Source organism: Hypanus sabinus, chromosome 11 (assembly GCF_030144855.1).
Source record: "Hypanus sabinus isolate sHypSab1 chromosome 11, sHypSab1.hap1, whole genome shotgun sequence".
NCBI classification, from domain to species: domain Eukaryota; kingdom Metazoa; phylum Chordata; class Chondrichthyes; order Myliobatiformes; family Dasyatidae; genus Hypanus; species Hypanus sabinus.
In genome coordinates this window covers 52,732,650-52,757,177 of record NC_082716.1, presented here as the reverse complement: position 1 = coordinate 52,757,177, position 24,528 = coordinate 52,732,650, and the positions used below count along the sequence as shown (strand labels likewise).

The 24,528-nt window shown below is 40.7% G+C and overlaps 1 protein-coding gene and 1 long non-coding RNA gene across 2 annotated transcripts in view; one reads left to right on the top strand and one right to left on the bottom strand.

Annotated features, from left to right (window-relative positions):
* The window catches only part of LOC132401959 (cytochrome P450 4B1-like), a 77,946-nt gene that overhangs the window by 25,210 nt on the left and 28,208 nt on the right, over positions 1 to 24,528 (top strand). Inside the window, exons 5-7 of the mRNA XM_059984339.1 lie at positions 1,843 to 1,970; positions 8,800 to 8,951; positions 12,887 to 12,993. Coding sequence (XP_059840322.1) covers positions 1,843 to 1,970; positions 8,800 to 8,951; positions 12,887 to 12,993 — 387 coding nt within the window. The remainder of the gene's footprint in view (positions 1 to 1,842; positions 1,971 to 8,799; positions 8,952 to 12,886; positions 12,994 to 24,528) is intronic.
* The window catches only part of LOC132401961 (uncharacterized), a 28,571-nt gene continuing 16,016 nt past the window's right edge, over positions 11,974 to 24,528 (bottom strand). The window contains exon 3 of the long non-coding RNA XR_009514766.1: positions 11,974 to 12,445. This is a non-coding gene — a long non-coding RNA (uncharacterized LOC132401961). The remainder of the gene's footprint in view (positions 12,446 to 24,528) is intronic.

The following is a 24,528-nucleotide window of genomic DNA, read 5'->3' as shown; positions in this document are numbered from 1 at the left end:
TAGGACCAGCAAATCGAAAGAGATTACAGGATAAAGACAGTGCTAAGGAGGATTAGGGGATGACTTTACAATGTTGGAAGTGAGCATCTCATTAAAGATTGGCACATGCTCTCAAATGCGCTGGGCTTGGCAGGAGCATTTGTTTCTTATTGTCATTGTTCTTATTGTGTTATCATTGGAGAGAATCCAGAGGAGGTTCACTAGGATGATTCCGGGAATGAAGGGGTTAACATATGAGGAACATTTGGCAGCTTTGGGGCTGTACTCACTGGAATTTAGAAGAATGCCGGGGTCCTCATTTGAAACCCATGGAATGTTGAAAGGACTAGATGGGGTGGATGTGGAAAGGATGTTTCCTCTGGTGAGTGTTATGAAGGCACAGCTTCAAAATTGAGGGGCAACCCTTTAGAACAGAGGAAAGGAATTTTTTTAGCCAAAGAGTAGTAAATCTGTGGTATGCTCTGCCACAGACTATGGTGCAGGCCGAGTCCATGGGTATATTGAAGGAGGAAGTTGATAGTTTCCTGATCAGTCAGGGCATCAAAGGGTATGGTGAGAAGGCAAGTGTATGGGGTTGAGTGGGTTCCAGGAACAACCATGTTGGAATGGTGGAGCAGACTTGATGGGCTGAATGGCCTAATTCTGCTCCTATGTCTTATGGTCTTATTGACCAGTTTTGGCTGCCTCATATTGTGTGCCTCCTTGTTCTGTAAGAGACCAGAGTGAGTGTTGTGTGATTGGTTTAGGTAATATGACTAAATAGCTGGCAAGATGTATTCAGGCTGTGAGATGTAGGCCTGCAGCTTCTAGCAGGACTACATGTGTGAGGATGCAGTTAAGGTTATAAATGTAGGGTCCGAATTATGATGGAGATTGTTACATGTGACGGTGGGGTTTGATGCATTGAGTCAGTAAGACTGTTTGAAGATTCACTCAATTTAACCACACATGAAATCATTGTATGCACTGCAGTTGCCTCATTGGAATTGAATCTCTGGCCTTGATTTCTTCTGTTACCTGCTGTCAAGTGCCTTTGAGCATGCGGACAAAAGTAACAACATTTACTAAATCTTTTTATCTATTTTCATGCACACTTATTAGCAGCATTTATGGCTTACATAGTTGTTGGTGTTTTTGAGGTCACTCATATCTAATTCATGAAAAATTTATTTTAAAGATGGTCAGATTTTGGTTATTGAAATTGCTTTAGTTTCTTCTGACCTTATGTAGAGGGGAATAATTTACAACCTGTTCTTTGGAAATAGTGTACAGGAAAGATCCCAGCACTGAATCCAATGGAACCTGCACCATCTTTTCATTTCTGCTCTGTTTGTTGTTTGCCTCTTATAACTTTTTCTCTGATCTTGGTCATAAATCTACAAGTCAGATTCTTTTTAAAACCCGTTGAAGTAACTAGGTGTGCCTTCTTAGATCACTCCTTTTATTTCTCTCTCTCTTTTATTTAGGCATGAATCCAGTTGAGAAGAAAGATAAAAATTATGTATTTCCTTTTAGTGCTGCTTAATAATATTGTTAACTGAGCAACACACACAGAATGGTGGAGGAACTCAGCAGGCTAGGCAGCATCTATGGAAAAGAGTAAGCAATTGACATTTCAGGCCGAGACCCTTCATCATGAGTCCTGCTAAAGGGTCTCGCCCCAAAACATCAGCTGTTTACTCTTTTCCATAGATGCTGCCTGGCCTGCCGAGTTCCCCCAGTATTTTGTGTGTGTTGTTTGGATTTCCAGCATCTGCAGATTTTCTCATGTTTGTGATTATATGAATTGATATGTTTGTGTTGTTTCTAAATAAAGCTGAAAATAAATATCTGTGTGTACAGGACAAATGGGAACGATTTTGCACAGAAGGAAGTAATACTTTGGAGCTCTACCAGCACGTCAGCCTCATGACATTGGATAGTATACTGAAATGTGCCTTCAGTTACAACAGTAACTGCCAGGTTGCAAGGTCAGCATTTGGACAACAGTACCAAATAACTTGAATACTGATTTTTTAAGTAATACATGAAAAATATGTTTGAAATAATGTGCATGTGATAAGGAGGAGGAGCTATAAATTATTTGAATCTAATTTATGGACATATAAACATTGAATTGAATATTTTCCCAATAGCAAATTTATCAGACTACAACTCTGTCTTTGCAGTGTTCCTGCCCTGGTTCTGTAATCTTCAATGGTTGAGTTCATTATCAGCAGATTGCCTCCGTTATTTTCAGCCTGTACAAATTATTGTCTGGTGAAACATTGAAGCCACAGATAAAACACACCCCAGAAACATAGCCGTCCTTTTTGCCTGAACTATTCCAGATTTCTGAAATGTCTTGTCATTCTTCACAGCAACAGATCCCCATATTTTAGACCCCTTCATTTTGACTAAAGTCCATCACCAGATTACGCTATCTCTCCGAAAAAGATTCGTGAAGGGTCACGTTCCAGAGGTGCCAAAAGGTAGTGAGATCACAGCTCCATTCACTCCACATGATGTATTACTTTAGAAGAACATCAAAGTGCTAACAGAAGATCTCTAAACACAGTGACCTTGCACCCTAACAAACATTCTCTGTTTTAAGCCAGTTTGGATTCTGTACCCCTATAATAAACTATCCTCTACCTTTGTTTCTTCTGTGTGATCCTTTATTCAAAAGCTAATGGATAGATTAGTAATGAAATTCTGTTTCTCTCTCCTGACCTGCTTCTGTTTCTCTTGGACTTTCTGCTTCTGTAACTTTTTATTTTCCTTTTTGATTACTTTTAGTGAAACATTTTCCCCGTATTTCCCCCATTACTGTTGTGTTTTTTTTTTGTTTCATCTCCTTCACCATGTAACTTCAGTCATCTTCAATAACACCAGTTGGCCAAATTTGAACCTCAATTTAATTGTTTGAAAGTCAATGAAGGGAAATATTGTGGCAACAAGAAGTGCCTGAATTCACAGGTCACACACACCAAATGCTGGAGGAACTCAGCAGGCCAGGCAGCATCTATGAAAAAGAGTAAACAGTTGAAGTTTCATGCCGAGGCCCTTCAGCAGGATTCCAGAATTTGTGTGTGTAGCTTGGATTTCTAGCACCTGCAGATTTTCTCTTGTTTGTGATTTAACTCACAGGTCTTCTATTTTACCCGCAGTTAGATGATAATGTAAATTATTTAGGATAAATTAGGAGAATGCCAGTGAGAATGTGAGGTGGAGTGTTTTTCAGACGTGGGCCGTGGCTGAACGAGTATGCCAATAAGTGAGTGAATTTATATCGGGAAAACCATGGTGCTGGGAGAGATAATAAAGACCCTGGTTTTGGATGAAGTGTTGGTAGCACACTTGCCTCAAAAGTTGAAGGCTCCAGTTCTACTCCAGAGATTTAAGCATAAAAATCTGTTTTTAGAGTCACCTGCTGGATGATACATTAAACTGAGATCTTGCCTGCTGACTTAGCTGCCATTATAAAGGAAATCAGGTTGTTTGCTAGTGTTCAGGCTATATTTGATCGTCACATTAGCTGTCTAAAATCAACTATCTGGCTACTAAAGCTCACTGTGAAAGATCCTTCCAGTCAGCCTTGCTGCTCATAATAAAAGTGATTTCATTTTAAAAGCAGGTCATTGGTTGTATGGTGCTTAGTGACAGCCCAGGACCACATAGGCAGGATATAAAAGTTCTTTTTAAAGAGTAGTCCCTCAAAAGTATTAATTGGTACCCAGAAGAAAGCAGAATATAGGGCTGCAGGATGTAACCCTAAAGGCTGCTGTCATCTCCACAGTGCCAATGGATGACTCAGAGTCCCCTTGCTGAGAAATAGTGATAATGTACTGGCACCAGTATAGTTTCATTGTCCTGACCAGTTCCTGAAAAGGTCAATAGAATCTTTGTTAGGTACGCACCTCAGTTCTTGAGGACTTTAAAGTAAGCCCAATCGCTATTGTTGCACCATAACGGTCTGGACGTCAGCACAGGGATGCACCTGGAAGCACTTTCTGTGATCCAAGTTCAATCTCAGTCTGCATGTGTGGAGTTTGTTTCTTGTTCCCCTCTATGTCTGCTTCAGTTTACTCCCACATCTCAAAGGCACAGTTTTAAGCTAATTAGCTACTGGGACTAGCCCCGTAGTGTAAGCGTGGCTAAAGATGAAGGGATTTGGTGGACGAGTATAAATTCAAGAGCTGTAAAGTGAAGATCTATGGGGAAATAAGATAGGGAATAGACTGATGAGATTGTTTTGCTGGGACCAGTATGGACCTGATTATTAACCCTCAGATTCAGAGAACTGGAAAAGTAAGAAGACATGTGGGTTCAGAGAAGTGAAGGGTTGAGGACGCTAAGGTTGTCCAAACATTTAGTGCTGGCAGTTAGAGGCACAAAACACAAGAATGTGGAATTGTTAGATGTGGAGCCCAGCAGTTGCCAGGAGACTGAAAGAAGGCTGAACAAAAAAAATGTTGCCACACCATACTTATATTTCAGCTTTCCAGGAAGCATGAAGTTTATGTTTCTTTTCTGTCTCAAGGTGCTGACACCAAAGTCGGTACCTGGACAATCTGGTTTCTATTTGATCACAGACAGCTCTTTTGTTCCCTCCCTCTCAGGACAAACTAAAACAGGTTTGTTTTCTCACAATTTGAATTCTTTTAAAGGGCCATTGTCCTTGTGATGCACCATCAATAACTCACACTGAGACGTAAGGCGAGATATCGGCTTTTATTGACTGGAAGAAGGAACCAGGAGTGAGTGTCCATCATACAATGTCCTGGAGACTGAGGCCGAGCGTCAGGCCTCAGATCGCCTTTATACAGGGGCCTGTGGGAGGAGCCACAGGAGCAGTCAGCAGGGGGCGTGTCCAGACAGGCACATAGTTCACCACACCTTGAAACTTTGACTCTGATTCTTCCTTCACAGTTTACCAATACTTACCAATTTGCTAAGTATTTCTAGCACTTTCTGTTCCTCTTTTGTGGTAATAGTGATTTGAAGGAGAATAAGCAAGTTTACTCTGCTGTCTTCACTGTGGAGGACACTAGCAGTATGGTGGAAGTTCCAGGTGCTGGGGGCATGAAGTGTGTGAAGTTACCATAACTAGGGAGAGGTTCTTGGGAAACTGAAAGGTCTGAAGGTAGATAAGTCATTGGGCCAGATCGCGTACACCTCAGAGTTCTGAAAGAGGTGACTGAAGAGGTCGTGGAGGCATTATTAATGATCTTTCAAGAATCACTAGATTCTAGAATGGTTCTGGAAGACTAGAAAATTGCAAATGTCTCTCCACTCTTCAAAACGGGAGAGAGGCAAGAGAAAGGAAACTATAGGCCAGTGTGTCTAACCTCAGTGGTTGGGAAGATGTTGGAGTCGATTATTAAGAATGAGGTCTCAGAGTACTTGGAGGCACGTGATAAAACAGGCTGTAGTCAGCATGGCTTCCTCAATGGAAAATCTTGCCTGACAAATCTGTTGGAATTCTTTGAAGAAGTAACAAGCAGGATAGACAAAGGAGAATCAGTTGAGGTTGTGTACTTGGATTTTCAGAAGGCTTTTGACAAGGTGCCACACATGAGGCTGCCTAACAGGCTATGAGCGCATGGTATTACAGGAAAGATACTGGCATGGATAGACCAGTGGCTGATTTAGAAGACCTAAGAGTGGGAATAAAGAAAGCCTTTTCTGACTGACTGCCAATGACTATTGGTATTCCACAGGGTCTCTGTTGGGGCCAATTCTTTTTATGTTATATGCCAATGATTGGATGATGGAATGGATGGCTTCGTTGCAAAGTTTGCAGATGATATGATAGGTGGACAAGTAAGTAGTTTTGAGGAAGTAGGGAGGCTACAGAAGGACTTAGATTAGGAGAATGGGTAAAAAATGGCAGATGGAATAGTGTTGGGAAGTGTATGGTCATGTACTTTGGTAGAAGAAATTGAAGAGTTTACTATTTTCTAAATGGAGAAAATATACGAAAAATTGAGGTAAAAATGGACTTGGGAGTCCTTGTGCACTATTTCCTAAATTTAGTTTGCAGGTTGAGTCTGTGGTGAGGAAGGCAAATGCAATGTTAGCATTTACTTCAAGAGGACTAGAGTATAAAAGCAAGGATGTAATGTTGGTAGACGGTAGTGCTATATTAATACGCAACAGCCTCTCTGGACTCTGGATTGGGGATTGCCAAACATTACATGGATTTTCTGGTGTAGTCTGTTTTGTCATATGCCTTCGTGATATCATTCTGGGGGAACATTGATAGGGTGGATTGGTGATGTTCCCTATGGTGGGAGAATCTAAGACTAGTGGACACAGCCTCAGAATGGATGGCTGTCCCTTTTAGAACAGAGATGAGGAGGAGTTCCTTTAGCCAGAGAATGGTGAATCTATGGAATTCCTTACCACAGATGGCTTTGGAGGCTCAGCCTTTATGTATATTTAAGGCAGAGATTGCCTTTCTTACTTAGCCAAAGCAGTGAATTTCAACATACTGTATTTTCTGTTAGAGTTCCTTAGTATTTTTATCAAATACTTATCGAGGAATTTGGGCGAGATAGAAGCCGTTCAACAACCTGGGGTTAATGTGGGCCGGAGATATAGAGCTGCAAATATACTTTAAAATATTCAAGAATAATAAGGTTGGAAATTTCCCAGAAATGTCAATTAGGATATGTGTGTTTCCTTGAAAATGTTTGTCAATGTGCTTTGGAAGACTGTACATCATATGAAAAGCATTTACCCTGCATACATAGGACTTTCACCAGATCTAAGCCTGTAGGATATGTCTGACAATCTGTTCAGAATCAAAAACGGGTTTAGTATCACTGGCAAATATTGAGAAATTTGTTGTTTTACAGCAGCACTACATTGCAATACATAATAATAGAACACTATAAATTATAATACTTATATATAAAATATTATATTAAATACGTAGTGCAAAAAATAGTGAGGTAGTGATCTTTAATTCATTGTCCATTCAGAAATCTGATGTTGAACAGAAAGGTTGAAAGTGTCTCTTCAGGCTCCTCTCCCACTTTGATGGTAACAATGAGGAGAGAGCATATCCCAGGTGATGGGGGTCCATAATGATGAATGCCACCTTTCTAACGCCTTGCCCTTTTCTGCAGCTTTTTCAAATACAATGCCGTGACCCCTCCATACCAGTGATGCAACCAGTTAGAATACCCTCTACGATACATCTGTAGACATTTGTGAGTGTCTTTGGTGACATACCAAGAATCCTCAAATTCCTAATGAAATATAGCTGCTGCTGTGCCTTCTTTTTAATTGCATCATTATGTTTGGCCCAGGATAGATCTTCAGAGATGTTGACACCCAAGAATTAAAAACTGCTCACCCTTTTCTCTGCTGATCCCTCAATATGTACTGGTGTGTGTTTCTTCAGCTTTCCATTCCTGAGGTCCAGAATCAATTCCTTAGTCTTCCTGATGTTGACTGCAAGGTTGTGACTCCACTAAACCGGCTGATCTGTTTTGCTCCTGCACACCTCCTTGTCACCATAAGAAAGTTTGTTAACAATAGTTGTGTTGCTGGCAAATTTATAGGTGGCATTTGAGCTGTGGCTTAGCCACACAGTCATGGGTGTGAACAGAGTAGAGCAAAGGGCTAATACCCCTATGGTGTGCCAGTGTTGATTTTCAGCACAGTGGATCTGTTATTTCCAATCTGTATAGGCTGTGGTCTCCCATTGAGGAAATCAAGAATCCAGGTGCAGAGGGAGGTACCGAGGCCAGGATTTTGGAGCTTGTGTTGAACACTGAGCCATAGTCAATCAACAGCAGCCTGTTGGTGGTATTGCTATTGTGAACAGCCAATGAGATTACATCCACTGTGGTCCTATTGTGCGATAGGCAAAGTGCATCAGGTCCAGGTCCTTGCCTAGGCCGGAGTTGACTCCAGCCATGACCAACCTCATCACAGTTGAAGTGAGTGCTACTGGAAGATAGTTGTTAAGACAGCTCACCCTACTCTTCTTAGGCACGGGTATGACTATTGCACTTCTAAAGCAAGTGGAACTGTCTGATTGCATTAGTGAGAGATTGAGGATGTCCTGGACATTCCTGCCAATTGGTTGGCATAGGGTTTGTTTTGTAGGAAGTATCGGCCTGTAGATCCTGCCAGAACTGATGTGCATCCATTTCTGTCTTTAACATCAATTGGAATTGTTTCTTCCACTCTTAAAGTAGCCTTCCACAGTTTGTACCTGGACTTTTTATCTAGTTGTGGATTGTCGGTCTTGAATGCCACTTATCTAGCCCTCAGCAGACTACGAAGCTTCTGGTTCATCCATGGATTTTGGTTTGGGTGAAAGGCATCCTCTCCCTTCTGAACTTCTGGAAGTGTGAGGGGACATTCGGATTGTTTGCTGTAGAAAAGGGATTCGTACCATGCAAAAAAATTCCAGCAAGCTATCCATCACTTGGAGATCATTGATGAAGAGGGAGTGGTAAAGCTCATTTTCCAAGATGGTACGATTTTCCTGTGAGTTTTTTTTAATGTTAAGAACTGTTAACATTTTGAAAAATATTAGGCCTCTGACCTAACCCTTAGCTCCTATCACCCCGGAGATAATCCTCACTTACTAATGGGAGTTCTGAACCTGCTCTCGTAAATAAATACCTAAAATGCTGCATGTTCAGGTCAGAACCACTGTTTACATACTGATCAATTCCTTATCAACATGGCTATTTCTAATGTGCTGCTCTTGTAAATGCCAGATTTTAATTGTGTAACTTATGTGAATGAGTATTAATTGAATGGAGTTTTATGGACTGCTTTCTAATTTTCCAGTGACAGCTCATATATCCAGGCTGTGTACAGGCTGTGTTTCCTCTCCAATCAAAGGTTTAGAATTTTTCCATATCACAGCAACCTTATCTACTATCTGAGCCCACATGGATTTCGTTTTCGGAAGGCTTGCAACTTGGCTCACCGTCATACTGGTAAGTATGAAGCCTTTGCCAAGTAAATGCAGTCACAAAGTATACAAGCTCTAATGAAGTATTATTAAAATCAGGTTGTGTCAGTTATGGAGTTTGTGATGAAACCAGTCTTGGTACATTTTAATGGCTCATTTCTTCATCAGATTGAAGAAAGACAGCAAGGGGAATAAAAATCTTAACTATTTGACTTTCATTATCCACAATAATAAAGTACTGGTGGCAGTTCAAAGATTTGTAGTGAAACAGCAAAGCTGTTTATTCTTGCTTGTGTTCCCTGAAACATTGATAAAGGATGGTACCATTGCTAGAGCCAATCAGCAAGTCATTTTGTCCAGGATAGATATCCTTGTAACATATTTCAGGGCATAAGTTGAATAATAAATTATGGCCAGAACTCACTTCTCTTCAAACAGTAGCATAGAATCTTTTACATCTATTGAAGAGAATATGTGGAAGGTATTTTAAGTCAAGTCTGAAATGCAGCACCATTGAACATGAAAAGTTGGTCTGAATTTCCAAGCATCTCTAGGTAGAGCTTGAATCTACAACCTTCTGACCCTGAGACAAGATTGGTACGCAGATGATGTCAATTTATTTGTGAGGGGATATAGAAAATTTGTAAGAGATGGCAAAAGTAACTTAACTTTACATGCATTTCATTGACTTCTGATGGTACTCACCCCAGCACACTGAGAGAAGTAAGTGAAGTGTTAATGATAGCTGGCTAGAATATTTCAATTCTCTTCCACATTGCTACACAGGGGACTGAGTACAGAGGACACAAGGACTTTGTCCTCAGCCCTGGTATGATGTCGATAAAATTTCATAGAATCATGTAACAGACTTTAAGCCACTTTCCCTTTAAACTTGCGTTGTTTTGTCTTAAGTCTTCATTATTTATGAATATGCTCCTTTTTCCCTTTCCAAGTCTATATACAATTGCTTTACAATAATTCTTCTTAGACAGCGCATTCAGATCGTAACAACTCACTTGTGAAACAAAATCTTATTCTCCTTTAGGTTCTTTTATCAATTAGTTTGCATGCTTTTAAAATCTCAGTGCCCACCTGCTGTGGACATTATGGACATGAGATAAGGTCAAACCACTGATTTGTATTATAACAAAAAGGCATAACTTCCTTTTTTATGATTTCTGTTGATTACGACCCAAAATCCTATACCGATGAATTGGACAAGAAAAGGCTTTTGATTCACAAGCCAATGCAAAGTACTGATTTAGTAACAAGCAGTACAAAATATAGAGGTCAAAAATACCTCTCATGTAAGTTGCATCACTGCATGTGAGAGCCTAAAACTAAAAAATTCTATTCTACACAAGATCAAAAGCATTGTTTATGATGTAGATGAGAAAGTATGAGGCCAGGTGCAAGACTCTGGCAATTCAACTCATTGGAGATGAGGGAAGAAAGTCTAGGCTACCTTTGGCTGTTGGATGGTGAGAATCTGCCTTTTAGAGGACAACTGCAGTTGGAAAGGGGTAGTGTAGTAATAGATGTTTGGACTGGATATTAATTTGCAAATGAGACTAGCTTAGATTGACATCTTGGACATGATGAACCAGTTGGTTCAAATGTTCTATTTCTGAGCTGTGTGGCTATTAGCTTGGGGTTCAATTTGAAAAGATGAGGTTGGAGATTGGAGAAGATTGTGTTTAAGAACAATTGTGTACAGAGGGCTGTGCTAGATAGTAGTGAAGGGGGAGTGTGGTCAGAGAAGTCCCACTGGAGATAGATTAGGATGGTGTTGTAGTACACAGTTGAAAAGAAGATTGGGATGTGGGGTGAATGAAATGATATTTGACATATTGTTTGGACTCAAGGTTTTCTAGTGATCAAGGTGAAGATGTTGAAAAAGATTTTATGTGTAGCTTTAGGCTCTGCCTGCTTAGTCTGACAAAGACTTGGTCTTGAGTAACACTAAACCTGTGAATTGCTGTAAAATCACATCTACTTAATTTAGAAGGGTCTCAGCCCAATATGTTCACTGTTTACTCTTTTCCATTGATACTTCCTGGCCTGCTGAGTTCTTCCAGCACGTTCCCTGCATTGCTTTGTTAATTTGGTTTCTTTAGAGGAGGAAATCTGCAATCCTTACCTATTCTGGCTCATATGACTCACCACTGTGGTCGGATGATCCTTAATTGCCCCCTTAATAGCCCAGCAAACTGCCACTCAATCAGTGGCAGCTAGGGTTGGGCAACAAATGATGGCCTTGCCTGAAAAATGAATAAATTACCAGAAAGATGATATCTTGACATTAGCCTACACAGCTGGATCACTAGAAGACTGTCAGGGGTTAGACCATGTCTTCTTTATGCACTGCTTTGTAATGGGAGATTTTAAGTGATTGCAGAAATTTATAGAGAAGTCAATATAAATATATAACTTTATGAGAAATAAAATATCAGTGTATACTTTCAGCATTAGCTTGAAGCAGAAGGAAGAAATGAAGATTTAGAACAAGTGCAGATGAAGCTTTGTTTTACACAATGAGTGTTGCAGAATTAGTCATGGCAGTAGATAATCTGAGAGCAGCTGATTGTAATTGGTGATAAAAAAAGGGGCAGGAATAAAGTGTGTACAAGCATTATTGCTGGAGATTAAGCATTAACAGGAGTTGTTTGGGTTGAATACCCTGCAGGTTTTAAAAAAATTCTTGTTTACCTTTATATTCTTTGACCTGGGAACACTTGGTGTCATTTGTGATAGGAACAGTAGCAGGAGCTGGCCACAAACCTGTGCCATCATTCAGCAAGTTTACGGCTAATCTAAATCAAAGGTTTCAAAGGTACATTTAATGTCCGAGGAATGTATACAATGGACATCCTGAAATGCTTTTTCTTTACAACCATCCACGAAAAACAGTAGTGCCCCCAAAGAATGAATGGCAGTTAAATGTTGGAGCCCCAAAGTCCCCCCCCCATCTCCCCTCTCTCCCATGTGTAAGCAGCAGAAAGCAACGATCCCCCCCTCCCCCCGCTAGCAAATAAAATCATCGGCACCCACTACCAAGCACTCAAGCGTGCTGGAAAGATACAGACTTGCAGTACTCCAAAGACTACTCGTTCACCCAGTATTTGACATACCACAAGCTCTCCCTCTCCTAATAAGGTAGAAAGAGATGTCTGTTTCACAGCAAGAGGGGAGGCATAACAAACAACTTGCTGGTTTATGATGTTAAAAGTCCATTGCATCACTTTTTCCAAACTCTATGCCCAAAGATCTCAGGTGTCCAGGCACATGGCCTTAGATCTTCCGACTTCCACCACACACCAATCTCCTGCCCAGATACCGACCTCCGATACCCCTGTCTCCAGAGTCATGAAATCTCGGACCTGTGAAAGCGAGTGAAGCTATTAGGCCGTGCTCTTGGCATGCCGAGGAACGGCCAGTCATGAAACCCCGCGAGCAGGTCCCGTTCCCACAAAGAACCATGGTGAGCATGTAACTCCAGGTCAGGGTCTTCAAAAGAACCTTGAAAGGGAAAAATAGAGATATTAAAGATAGAAGTAGGATTGTTTCTGAAGATGCAAGCAAAGGAGTTACCATTAGGTGCCATTGATTCTCCTAAGCTCCTCCTCCTGTTTCAATTTCTTGTACCCAAAAATCTGGGAATCTAATCTTAAACTGGCATATAGTTTCTCCTCTTTCTCAATCCTAAATGGTTTTTCTATTATCTTGAGAGTATATTTCCAATTCTGAATTTTTAACAATGTATAAACATCAAGTGCTTGTTTCTCAACAACACTGATGACACAAATTTATCCAAACATTAAAAAAAATTTAAAAAGAGCACAAAGATGCAAACATAGAAACATTTCTGCTCAGCCTTATAGCCTCCCTGCATGAGTACAATCATCTTAGTTATAATGAAAATTGTGTGTGCATTGTCCTAATGAGGTTTCTATCCAATAGAGGAAGTAATACGGCAGAGAAAAGAGACATTGAAAGATAAGAAAGAGTTGGGAAAAATCAAGGACAGGAGGTATTTGGACTTCTTGGATATTCTGCTTTGTGCGAGGGTAAGTGTCTGCATATAGTAACAGCTAATAGTTCTAGTTAAGCTATGTCTTCTGCTGTGTAAGTAACTTTTGCAGTGGTATCTACTGTGGTTTCAGGCTTTTCTTATAGCTGTAATCCCAATGGCAAAGCATAGATCAGGAATACTGTTAATGATATCAAGGTCCTGCTGCGTGATAAGCATATATCAGCTACGCATGTGAGTTCAACATTCTCAGAACAGATACTCAAGAACCATGATGGAAAGGTTCCCAAGTTCATTGTGATACAATGAACAGACTAATGGTTAAGATGAGACTTCGTCCTCCACTGAGGGTCTGAGGCTGTTGACTGCCTTTAGCCCTTGTACGATGTTGTCAATAAACTTACACCTGGCTTGACTAAGACATCCATTCACAGTATTTGAAATAATCAGCCATTTGAATCACTGACTCCTCAGTATTTTATGAAGGAGTAAAAATGGGCTTCTTTTATTTATAACCTTTACACACCCTGTTAGTTGCCAGTAATATTTAAGGTCCTAATCAATAAATGTTTAATGCGTCAATCTTCCTTTTTATTTCAGTGTCCTGGATTTTAAACAAATTGAATTAACAGATTTAATTCAATTTTCTTCAGCAACAATAAGATTTCTTAACTATTTTAATTTCCCACTAGATTTCCATAATGAGTCTGCCTTTTAATATTTTAAAAGTATTTTCTGAAGTTTCAACATATTTAGAAATGAATCACATTAGATTTATTCCTGACTTTTAAATAGGGAATGGCTGTCTATTTCACAATATCAGGATGCAGTGCACTGGTATTTTTATTCCTGGGGGGAAAATTGTGGGAAAAAAGGGTAGAGTAAGCTCTATCACTTAGCTATCTTTAAGCACAGATATCTTGTTCTCTCTGTATTAGTGAGTTCATATAACAATACTATTGGATAGGAGAGTCCTATAGTAAGTCTGCATTGACACAATTATCTCAGACACATTCAGTTTGTCTGCTTAAATGATTGACATGTTTGTGTTTTGCCTGGCAAATAAATGGGATACAGTATTTGTATCCCTCCTCCCCTGTAATCTATGCAGATGAAGATGTTGCATTAAAGAATGGAGGAGTGTGCTGTTAAATTAAAAGCTTTGCACATGTTAGCACATATCCACTGAGATTCAGATCCAGGTTTGGCAAGCTTGGCTGCAAGAGAAAAAAATGCTTCATAGTCATCCAACACACTTCTGTCTCAAAATTTCAAGTTGACGTTAAAATATAAACCATAAAATATCAGGGCATCACAGTGGAGCATTTGGTATTCAAGTCTGCCCCGTGATTGCCTTCACATGTACTGTAGGTTGAATTCTGCTGTCTTGATTCTCCTTGTATTTCTAGGCACCATCTAATTCCCCTTTAAAAATACTTAGTCGACAATAATGTGTGATGGAGAATTTCACATTCTAATCACTACCAGTACTAGTAGCTGGGATGTGGACCACAGATTATAATGGGAAGTGGAAAAGACGTGTCAAACTGGCAAAGTTATGATAGTCATGGGAGAGTTCAACAAGCAGGTAAATTGGGAAAATCAGGTTGGTAATGGATCTCAAGAGAGTGGGTTTTTTAAATGCCTACAGGATGGCTTTTTGGAGCAGTTTGTCAATGAGCTTACTAGGGGATCAGCTATACTAGTTTGGGTGTTATGTAATTAACAGAAGGTGATTAGGGAGATTAAGGTGAAAGAACCCTTAGGAGGCATTAATTACAATATGACTGAGTTCAACTTGAAATTTGATAGGGAGAAAGTAAAGTATGACATAGCAGTATTTCAGTGGAGTAAGGGAAATTACAGTGATATGAGAGAGGAGTTGGCCAAAGTAAATTAGATGGTGATGTTGGCAGGGATGATGGCAGGGCAGAAGTGGTGTGAGTTTCTGGGAAAAATGATGAAAATGCAGGATAGATGTATTCCAAAAACAAAGAAATACTCAAATGGCAAAATAGTACAACCATGGATGATAAGGAAAGTCAAAGCTAATGTAAAAGCAAAAGAGAAGGCATACAAAAATTAGTGTAAGGACAGAAGATTGTCAAGCTTTTAAAAAAATGACAGTATCTAAAAGAATCATTAGGAGGGAAAAGATGAAATATAAAATCAAGCTAGCAAACAATATCAAAGTAGATAGTAAAAGCTTTCCTCAAGTGTATAAAAAATAAAAGAGAGATGAGAGTAGATAAGAACCACTAGAAAATGAGGCCAGAGAAATAATAATGCAGACAAGGAGATGGCAGATGAACTAAATGAGCATTTTACATCAGTCTTCACTGTGGAAGACACAAGCAGTATGCCAGGTGTTGAAGAGTGTGAGGGAAGAGAAGTGAGTGCAGTTACTATTACAACAAGGAAGGTATTCAAAAAGCTGAAAGACCTAAGGGTACTTAAGTCACCCGGACAAGATGAACTACACCCTAGAGTTCTGAAAGAGGTAGCGGTAGAGAATGTGGTGGCATTAGAAATAATCTTTCAAAAATCATTGAACTCTGGCATGTTACCTGACGACTGAAAAATTGCAAATGTCACTCCACTCTTTAAGAAACAGGAAGGCAGCAGAAAGGAAATTATATACCGGTTAGCCTGACCTCAGTGGTTGGGAAGGTGTTGGGGTCAATTGTTAAGGATGAGGTTATGGAGTACTTGGTGACACAGGACAAGATAGGACAAAGTCAGCATGGTTTCCTTAAGGGAAAATCTTGCCTGATGAACCTGTTTGAATTCTCTGAGGAGATTACAAGTAGGATAGATAAAGAGGATGCCATGGATTTTGTATATTTGAACTTTTGGAAGATCTTTGACAAGGTGCCATACATGAGGCTGCTTACCAAGCTAAAGGGCCATGGTATTACAGGAAAGTTACTGCCATGTTTAGAACATTGGCTGGTTGGTAGGAGGCAGTGAGTGGAGGCAGAAAAGATCCTTTTCTAGTTTGGCTGCCAGTGACTAGTGGTGTTCCGCAGGGTCGGTGTTGGGACCGCTTTTTATGCTAAATATCAAATTTCGGTGATGGAATAGATGGCTTTGTTTCCAGGTTTGCAGATGATATGGAGATTGGTGGAGGGGCAGGTAGTGTTGAAGAAACAGGAAGGCTGCAGACAAACTTAGACAGATTAGGAACATGGGCAAGAAAGTGGCAAATGAAATACAATGTTGAAGAAATAATTGTGCAGACTGTTTTCCAAATGGGGAGAAAAATCCAAAAATCTGAAATTCAAAAGGGCTTGGGAGTCCTTGTGTAGAACACCCTAAAGTTTAACTTGCAGGTAGAGTTGGTGGTGAGGAAGGCAAATGCAATGGCAGCATTCATTTCAAGAGGTGTAGAATACAAGAGCAGGGATGTGATGCTGAGGCTTTATAAGGCACTGGTGAGGCTTCACCTTGTGTATTGTGAACAGTTTGGACCCTTCATCTAAGAAAAGATGTGCTGTCATTAAAGAGGTTTCAGAGGAGATTCAGGAGGATGATTCCAGGGATGAAAGGGTTATCATACGAGGAATTTTTGATAGCTCTGAGTCTGTACTCGCTGGAATTCAGAAGGATGGGGGCGATCTCATTGGATCCTTTTGAATGTTGAAAGGCCTAGACAGAGTAGGTGTGGAAAGTATGTTTTCCCTGCTGGGGAAGTTTAGGAAAAGAGGGCACAGCCTCTGGATAGAAGGGCATCCATTTAAAACAGATGTGGAGAAATTTCTTTAACCAGAGGGTGGTGAAATTGTGGAATTTATTACCAGAGGCAGCTGTGGAGGCCAGGTATATTTTAAGGGAAAGCTTGATAGGTTCTTAATTGGCCACAGCATCAAATGTTATAGGGAGAAGGTTGAGGAGTGGGACTGAGGAGGGAAAAAATTATCAGCCATGATTGAATGGCAGAGCAGAATCGATGGATCAAATGGCCTAATTCTGCTTCTATGGTCTGAGTAACATTTTCTTAATCACCTTTTTAATTTTTTTTTGGATTACTTTAAATCCCCTTAGCATCATGACACTGCCTGCTCAGCATTTATTCAAATGTAATCCCTTTTTTGCTTTCATCAGGCCACCCAAATGCTTCTCAGCTATGGTCAAACAAAGCAATTTTCTGTTTGTCACTGCAACTATTTCTCTCTCTTAATTTTGAATCAAACCGTACTTACCATTGTCTTAGTTTTATACCCTTGCTATTGGGTGGTGTCAAAGACTGCATGGTAACTAACTTCCTAGCAGGTCATTCTGGTGGGATAAGTTTAGAATTTGTTAATCCAAAGGGCACAGTTATGTGTATCCGGCAAGTCACTGACACTCGTTTCACATTCAACTGAGGAGAAAAATAAACAAAACCCATAGATTCACAGAAGCTCGATTCTGCTCTTAGGCATTTGCAGGTCTGTCTGTACTCTCGTCGTAAAATTTAAACACAGGGAAATGTGCATTAGTAGCTTTTAAATTATACAGTCACGCAAATGTAAGTGCTTTGCCAGTCAGCTGTTCATCTTTAAAAAAAACCATTGCAACATAGAAGGGGCTCCAAGATGAACTGAGCAGCCAGTGAACCTGTTGCTTTCTTCAAAACTTTCTGACGGCTTCCTTCAGTTTCCATCCTGCTCTAGTCCTTTCTCCTGTGCCACAGCTATGGTTAAGTGCATATTCCATAGCACTGCTATTCTGCCAGCTCTTGGAGAGGCATTCTAAAGCTTAAAGAGTAGTACAAATACCAAAGACAGCTTATGCACATATGCAAATCTGTCTTGAAGTATCTGTGCTACCTATCAGCCTAAAAGATTGGAGGAGGATTGGGCCACTTGGCTTCTCAAGCCTGCCCTGCCATTCAGTATGATTATGGTCTGGAATGGCCTATATGGAAACACCAGTGCCCAGCAAAGGCAGAGGCTACGGAAAGTGCTGGGTACATCTCAGTCTATCAGTGGCAAAGTGCTCCCTACTACTGAGTACATTTACATGGAGTGCCGCCACAAGAAAGCCGCATCCATTGTCAGAGATGCCCACCACCCAGGCCATGCTTTCTTCTTACTACTGTCAATGGATAGGAGGAACAGAAACCGTAGGTTCTGGAACATTTATTACCCTACAATCACCAGGCTCCTGAACTGGCGTGGCCAACTTCATTCACTTCTATTCTAAACTGAGTGTATGAAATGATGGTTCATTTTCAAAAATTCCTTCCAACTCGTGTTCTCAGTATTATGTTTTATTCACACAGTTTGCCTTAAAAATTTAAAGAAAATTTATTATCAAGGTACGTATATGTCATCATATACTACCCTGAGATTCATTTTCTTCCAGTCATTCACAGTAGGACAGCACAACTTCTTTTGCACGTTGGTTGTTTGTCAGTTATTGTCTGCTTATATATTGCTTTTCATAAAATTATTTTTACCTTAAAATATCTGTAAGAAAATGAATCTGAAGGTAGTATATGGTAACATATGCCTTCTGTGATAATAAAGTTTCTTTAAAATTTAGCCACAACTCCTTCTCTGTGCCAGATCCTAAAAACCCTCGGTCCTCCACACCTTTCAAAATAAATCAACCTGTACTTTAATTACTTCCAATAAATTATTCTCTGCAATTCATTTAGGCAGAGAATTACCAAAATTTATTACCATCCAAGAAATGAAAACAAAAATTCTATGTAGTTTAAAGTGATTGGCCACATAGCTGAAACTATGTCCCCTCATTCAAGGTTCTCCCACCAGTTGGAGGATCTCGACATCTGCTCTGCATACCTCCTTAGAATCTGATTACTTTTGAATAAAGAGAGAGAAATTGCCTTTCAACTCACAAGAGAGCATAGGAGATCAACTTTTTTGCTGCTGATGTTTCTGTAGCAGGCAATTTCTTTTTTTACGAGGTCAAGTTGCTAGATCGGCGCTCAACCCAGCACAGATGGAAAGCGTGCACAGGAGCCAGCTGGATTTCACCTCAGGACCTTCCGCCCCAAAGTGCAGTGCTGATGCCATTACGCCACCAGCCAGCGAATAAAGTCACCCCTCATTCTTCTAAACTTCAAAGAATACAAACCCAGCCTGCTGAACCTCTTTTGATAGGACAAGCCTCTTATCCCGGAAGTTAGGCTGGTGAACCTCTCTTGGACTGCCTCTAGTGCTACCATATCCTTTCTTAGGTCAGGAGACCAAAACCAGGTGCAGTATTGCAGATGTGCCCACATCTATACACTATACCTGACGAAGGGTCTCGACCCGAAACGTCGACAGTTCTTCTCCCTATAGATGCTGCCTGGCCTGCTGTGTTCCACCAGCGTTTTGTGTGTGTTGTTTGAATTTCCAGCATCTGCAGATTTCCTTGTGTTTGCTCCTTCTGAACTTCACTCATTTAAAATCTCTTTCCACAGAATCATAAAGTCATAGAATATGACAGCACAGAAACAGGCTCTTCACCTAGTCCATGCCATTCTAGTCAGAACTGCCCAACACATCACCGACACTAGCCTACCCGCTATCAAGGACATTAATAAAGAAAAGTCCTGGAAAAGGGCCAGTAACATGAAGGATCTCACTCACCCTGCCTGTAGATTGTTTGTCCTACTTACATAGGAGGGGAGGCTGCGTAGCATCCACACCAAGACCACCAGACTCAAAACCAGTTACTTTCCATAACCAGTAATGCTGATCAACACCTCCACCCACTAACCTATCCCTCCATGCCCCCAGCCAACACTACTTTATCATTTCCTATCAATGACCTTATGTACAGACTCTCCTGTGCCTCGAATCACTTCATGCACATTTAATCAACGTGCAGTATTTAAGTTATGTATTTATATTTATTATGTTTTTATTATTGTGTTCTTTATCTTATTGTGTATGTTTTTTGTGCTGCATTGAATCCGGAGTAATAATTATTTTGTTCTCCTTTACATTTGTGTAATGGGGATGACATTAACCAGTCATGATAATCTGCCTTTGATTCATTTATTCCTTTAACCAAGATAGCTAAACCATGAACTCCCATAGCCCCAGATGACCTTCACCAGCACCCACAGGCCCCAATGATCTTGTGATTTCAGTCTCTGAGGCCGATGTGAGAGCATCCTTCAGAAGAATAAACCGGCGGAAAGCATCCAAACTACATGGTGTGCCTGTCCAAGTGCTAAAGACCTGTGCTTATCAACTGGCTGGGGTGTTTACCAATATATTTAATTTATCACTTCAGCAGGCTTCAATTATGCCGGTGCCTAAAAAGAATGTGGTAACCTGCCTCAATAACTATTGTCCTGTATCACTTACATCCACTGTGATGAAGTGCTTTGAGAGGTTGGTGATGAAACATATGAACTCGTGTCTAAGAAGTGACTTGGATCTTTTCCAGTTTGCCTACCATCACAACTGGTCAACAGCTGATGCCCTTTCATTGGCTCTTTATTCAATCTTAGAGCAGCTGGACAGTGAAGATGCCTACATTAAGATGCTCTTCATTAACTACAGCTTTGCATTCAACACGATCATCCCCCCAAAACAAATCGATAAGCTTCAAGTCCTGGGCCTCAATATCTCATTGTGCAACTGGATTCTCAAACTCCCCACTTGCAGACCCTAGTCAGTTCAGAATGGCAATAACATCTCTTCCACAATCTCCTTCAGTACAAGAGCACAAGCTTGTGTGCTTAGGGCCTTGCTCTACTCACTTTATACTTATGACTGTGAGGCTAAGCATAGTTCCAATGTCATCAAGTTTGCTGATGACACCACTGTCGTTGGCCAAATCAAAGGTGGTGACAAATCAGCATATCGGAGAGAGTTCGAAAATCTGTTCAAGTGCTGCCACACCAACAACCTCTTTGTCAATGTCAGCAAGACCAAGGATCTGTTTGTTGACCTTAGGTGGAGGAAACTGGAGGTGTATGAGCCAATCCTCATTGGGGAATCGGGGCAGAGAAGGTCAGCAACTTTAAATTTCTTATTGTCCTCCTTTCAGAGGATTAGTCCTGGATCCAACATGTACGTGCCATTATGAAGAAAGCTGGTCAGTTCCTCTACTACTTTAGAAGTTTGTGAAGATTGGGAAAGTCATCTAAAACTTTGACAAACTTCTATAGCTGTGTGGTGGAGAGTATATTGACTAGTTGCATCATGGCTTAGTATGGAAACACCAATGCTCTTGAATGGAAAAGTCTAAAAAAAAAAGTAGTGGATACAGCCCAGTCCATCACCAGTAAAGCCATCCCATCCATTGAGCCCATCTACATGGAGTGCAGTTGCAGGCAAGCAGAATTCATCATAAAAAACAGACCCCCACTACCCAGGCGATACTCTCTTCTCACTGCTGCCATCAGGAAGAAGGTATTGGAGCTTCAGGATCAACAGCACCAGATTCAGCAACAGTTATTACCCATCAATCATCAAGCTCGTCAACCAGTGGGGATATCTTCACTCACTCCTTCAATGAACTGTTCCCACAATATATGCACTCAATTTCAAGGACAGTTCATCTCACCTTCTCCATATGTTTCTTCTTGTATTTGCACTGTTTGTTATTTTTTTGCATCCCATTGGGTGTGGTCCTTCATTTATTCTATTGTGTTTCTTGTATTTACTTTAATGACCCGCAAGAAAATGAATCTCAGGGTTGGATATGTACTTTGATAATAAATTTACTTAGATCTTTGAAATTTCAAGCCTTCTTTTGAAAGTCCCAGTTAAAAAGCATTTGTTTTTGGGGTTTGTGCCTGTATCTTGGAAAACATACACTCAGCTGTGAAATCATTTATTGATGGAATGCATTTAAATGTTTTCTGGACAATCTCTCTGCCAATACATAGTGAGTTTTCACATGTATTGACTTAAGCAAAGATGCACAATAGGGAAAAATATAATGTTCCTGCCCGTAGTTTCCTGGTTAGATCATCTAATTATTAATATTTATGTGTATAACTTATCATTTTTGAAACTCACTGAGGTAACTTTTTGAAAGTTTAAAGATTATGAAATGCTGAATTGTTGGTTAATAAAAGGTTTCTGGGTAATAAGCTTGATGCACCATCAATAACTCTCAGAGACGTGAGGCAAGATATAGGCTTTTATTGGCTGGAAGAAAGAACAAGCAGCAATTGACCACCACACTACATCCTGGAGACTGAGGCCGGGGCTGTGCTTCCAATCGCCTTTATACCGGGGTCAGTGGGAGGAGCCACAGGAGCAGTCAGCAGGGGGGTGGGGGGGGGGGGTGCGTGTCCAGACAGATATATGTAGTTCACCACAAAGCTATTGACAGGTTCAGTAATTTTCCTGATCTCAGTTGTTTTGTAGACAGGACAAGTCATAAAGGGATGGTCTACTGAGTCAGTGTGAGTGGAAGTCAGAAACAGGAAAGGGGCAATAACTCTACTGGGTGTTTTTTATGAACTCCCCAATAGTAACAGGGATATCGAGGAGCGGATAGGGAGGCAGATTCTGGAACGGTGCAATAATAATAGGGTTGTTGTGATGGGAGATTTTAGCTTTCTTAATATTGATTGGCAAGGGGTTTAGATGGGGTTAAGTTTGGCAGGTGTGTTCAGGAAGGTTTCCTGACACAGTTTGTAGATAAGCCAACTAGAGCAGAGGCTGTACTTTATCTGGTATTGGGAAATGAACCTGGTCAGGTGTCAGATCTCTCAGTGGGAGAGCATTTTGGAGATAGTGATCACAACTCTATCTCCTTCACCATAGTGCTGGAGAGGGATAGCAGCAGACAATTTGCAAAAACATTTAACTGGGGTAGGGGGAAATATGATGCTATTAGGCAGAAACTTGGGAACATAAATTGGAACAGATGTTCTCAGGGAAATGTTCTGCAGAAATGTGGCAAATATTCAGGAAACATTTGCATGGAGTTCTGCATAGGTATTTTCCATTGAGGCAGGGAAAGGATGATAGGGTTAAAGAACAATGGTGTACAAAGGATGTAGAAAATCTAGTAAAGAAGAAAAGAAAAGCTTACAAAAGTTTCAAGGAAGTAGATACTGTTAGAGGCCATGAGAACACCTTAGTGAGCAGGATTATGGAAAACCCCAAGACATTCTACAAGTATGTGATGACCAAGAGGATGAGCCGTTAGAGAATACGACTAATCAAATGCGATAGTGGAAACGTGTGCATAGAGTCGGAGGAGGAAGCGGAGGTATTTAATGAATACTTTGCATCAGTATTTACCAGGGATAGAGACATTAACAGTTGTGGGGATGACTTACAGTGGACTGAAACACTTGTACATGCAGACATTATGAAGAAGGATGTGCTGAAGCTCTTGGAAAGCATCAAGTTGGATAAGTCACCAGCTGGACGAGATATAACCTAGGCTACTGAAGGAGGCGAGGCAGGAGATTGCTGGGCCTCTGGCGATGATCTTTGTGTCATCAGTAGGGATAGGAGAAGTACCGGAGGATTGGAGGGTTGCAAATGTTGTTCCCTTGTTCAAGAAAGGGAGTAGAGATAACACAAGAAATTATAGACCAGCGAGTCTGACTTCAGTGGTGCGCAATTTGTTGGAGAGAATCCTGAGAGGCAGGATTTATGAGCATATGGAGAGGCATAATCTGATTAGCGATAGTCAATGTGGCTTTGTCAAGGGCAGGTCATGCCTTTTGAGCATGATTGAATTCTTTGAAGATGTAACAAAACACATTGATGAAGGTAGAACAGTGAATGTAATATATATGCAGTTCAGTAAGACATTATATAAGGTTCCCCATGCAAAGCTCCTTCAGAAAGTCAGGAGGCATGGGATCCAAGGAGGCCTTGCTTTATGGATCCAGAATTGGCATGACCACAGAAGGCAAAGCGTGGTTGCAGATGGTTTGTATTCTGCGTGGAGATCAGTGACCAGTAGTATTCTGCAGGGATCTGTTCTGGGACCCCTCCTCTTTGTGATTTTTATAAATGACCTGGATGAGGAAGAGTAGGTTAGTAAGTTTGCTGATGACTCAAAGGTTGGGGGTGTTGTGGGTAGTCCAGAGGTTTGTCAGAGGTTGCAGCGGGGCATCGATAGGATACAGATCTGGGCTGAGAAGTGGGAGATGGAGTTCAACACAGGTAAGTGTGAGGTGGTTCATTTTGGTAGGTCAAATTTGAAGACGGAATATAATATTAATGATAAGACTCTTGGCGGTCTGGAGGATCTGAGAGATCTTGGGGCCCGTGTCCATAGGACACTCAAAACTGCTTCTCAGGTTGACAGTGCCGTTAAGAAGGTGTATGGTGTGTTGGAATTCATCGACCATGGGATTGAGTTCAAGAGCCATGAGGTAATGTTACAGCTATATAAGACCTTGGTCAGACCCTGCTTGGAGTACTGTGTTCAGTTCTGGTCATCTCACTATAGGAAGGATGTAGATACTATAGAGAGAGTGCAGAGGAAATTTCCAAGGATGTTGCCTGGATTGGAGAGCATACCTTATGAGAATAGGTTAAGTGAATTTGGCTTTTTCTCCTTGGAGTGACGGAGGACAAGAGGTGACCTGATAGAGGTGTGTCAGATGATGAGGGGCATTGATCGTGTGTCTAGCCAG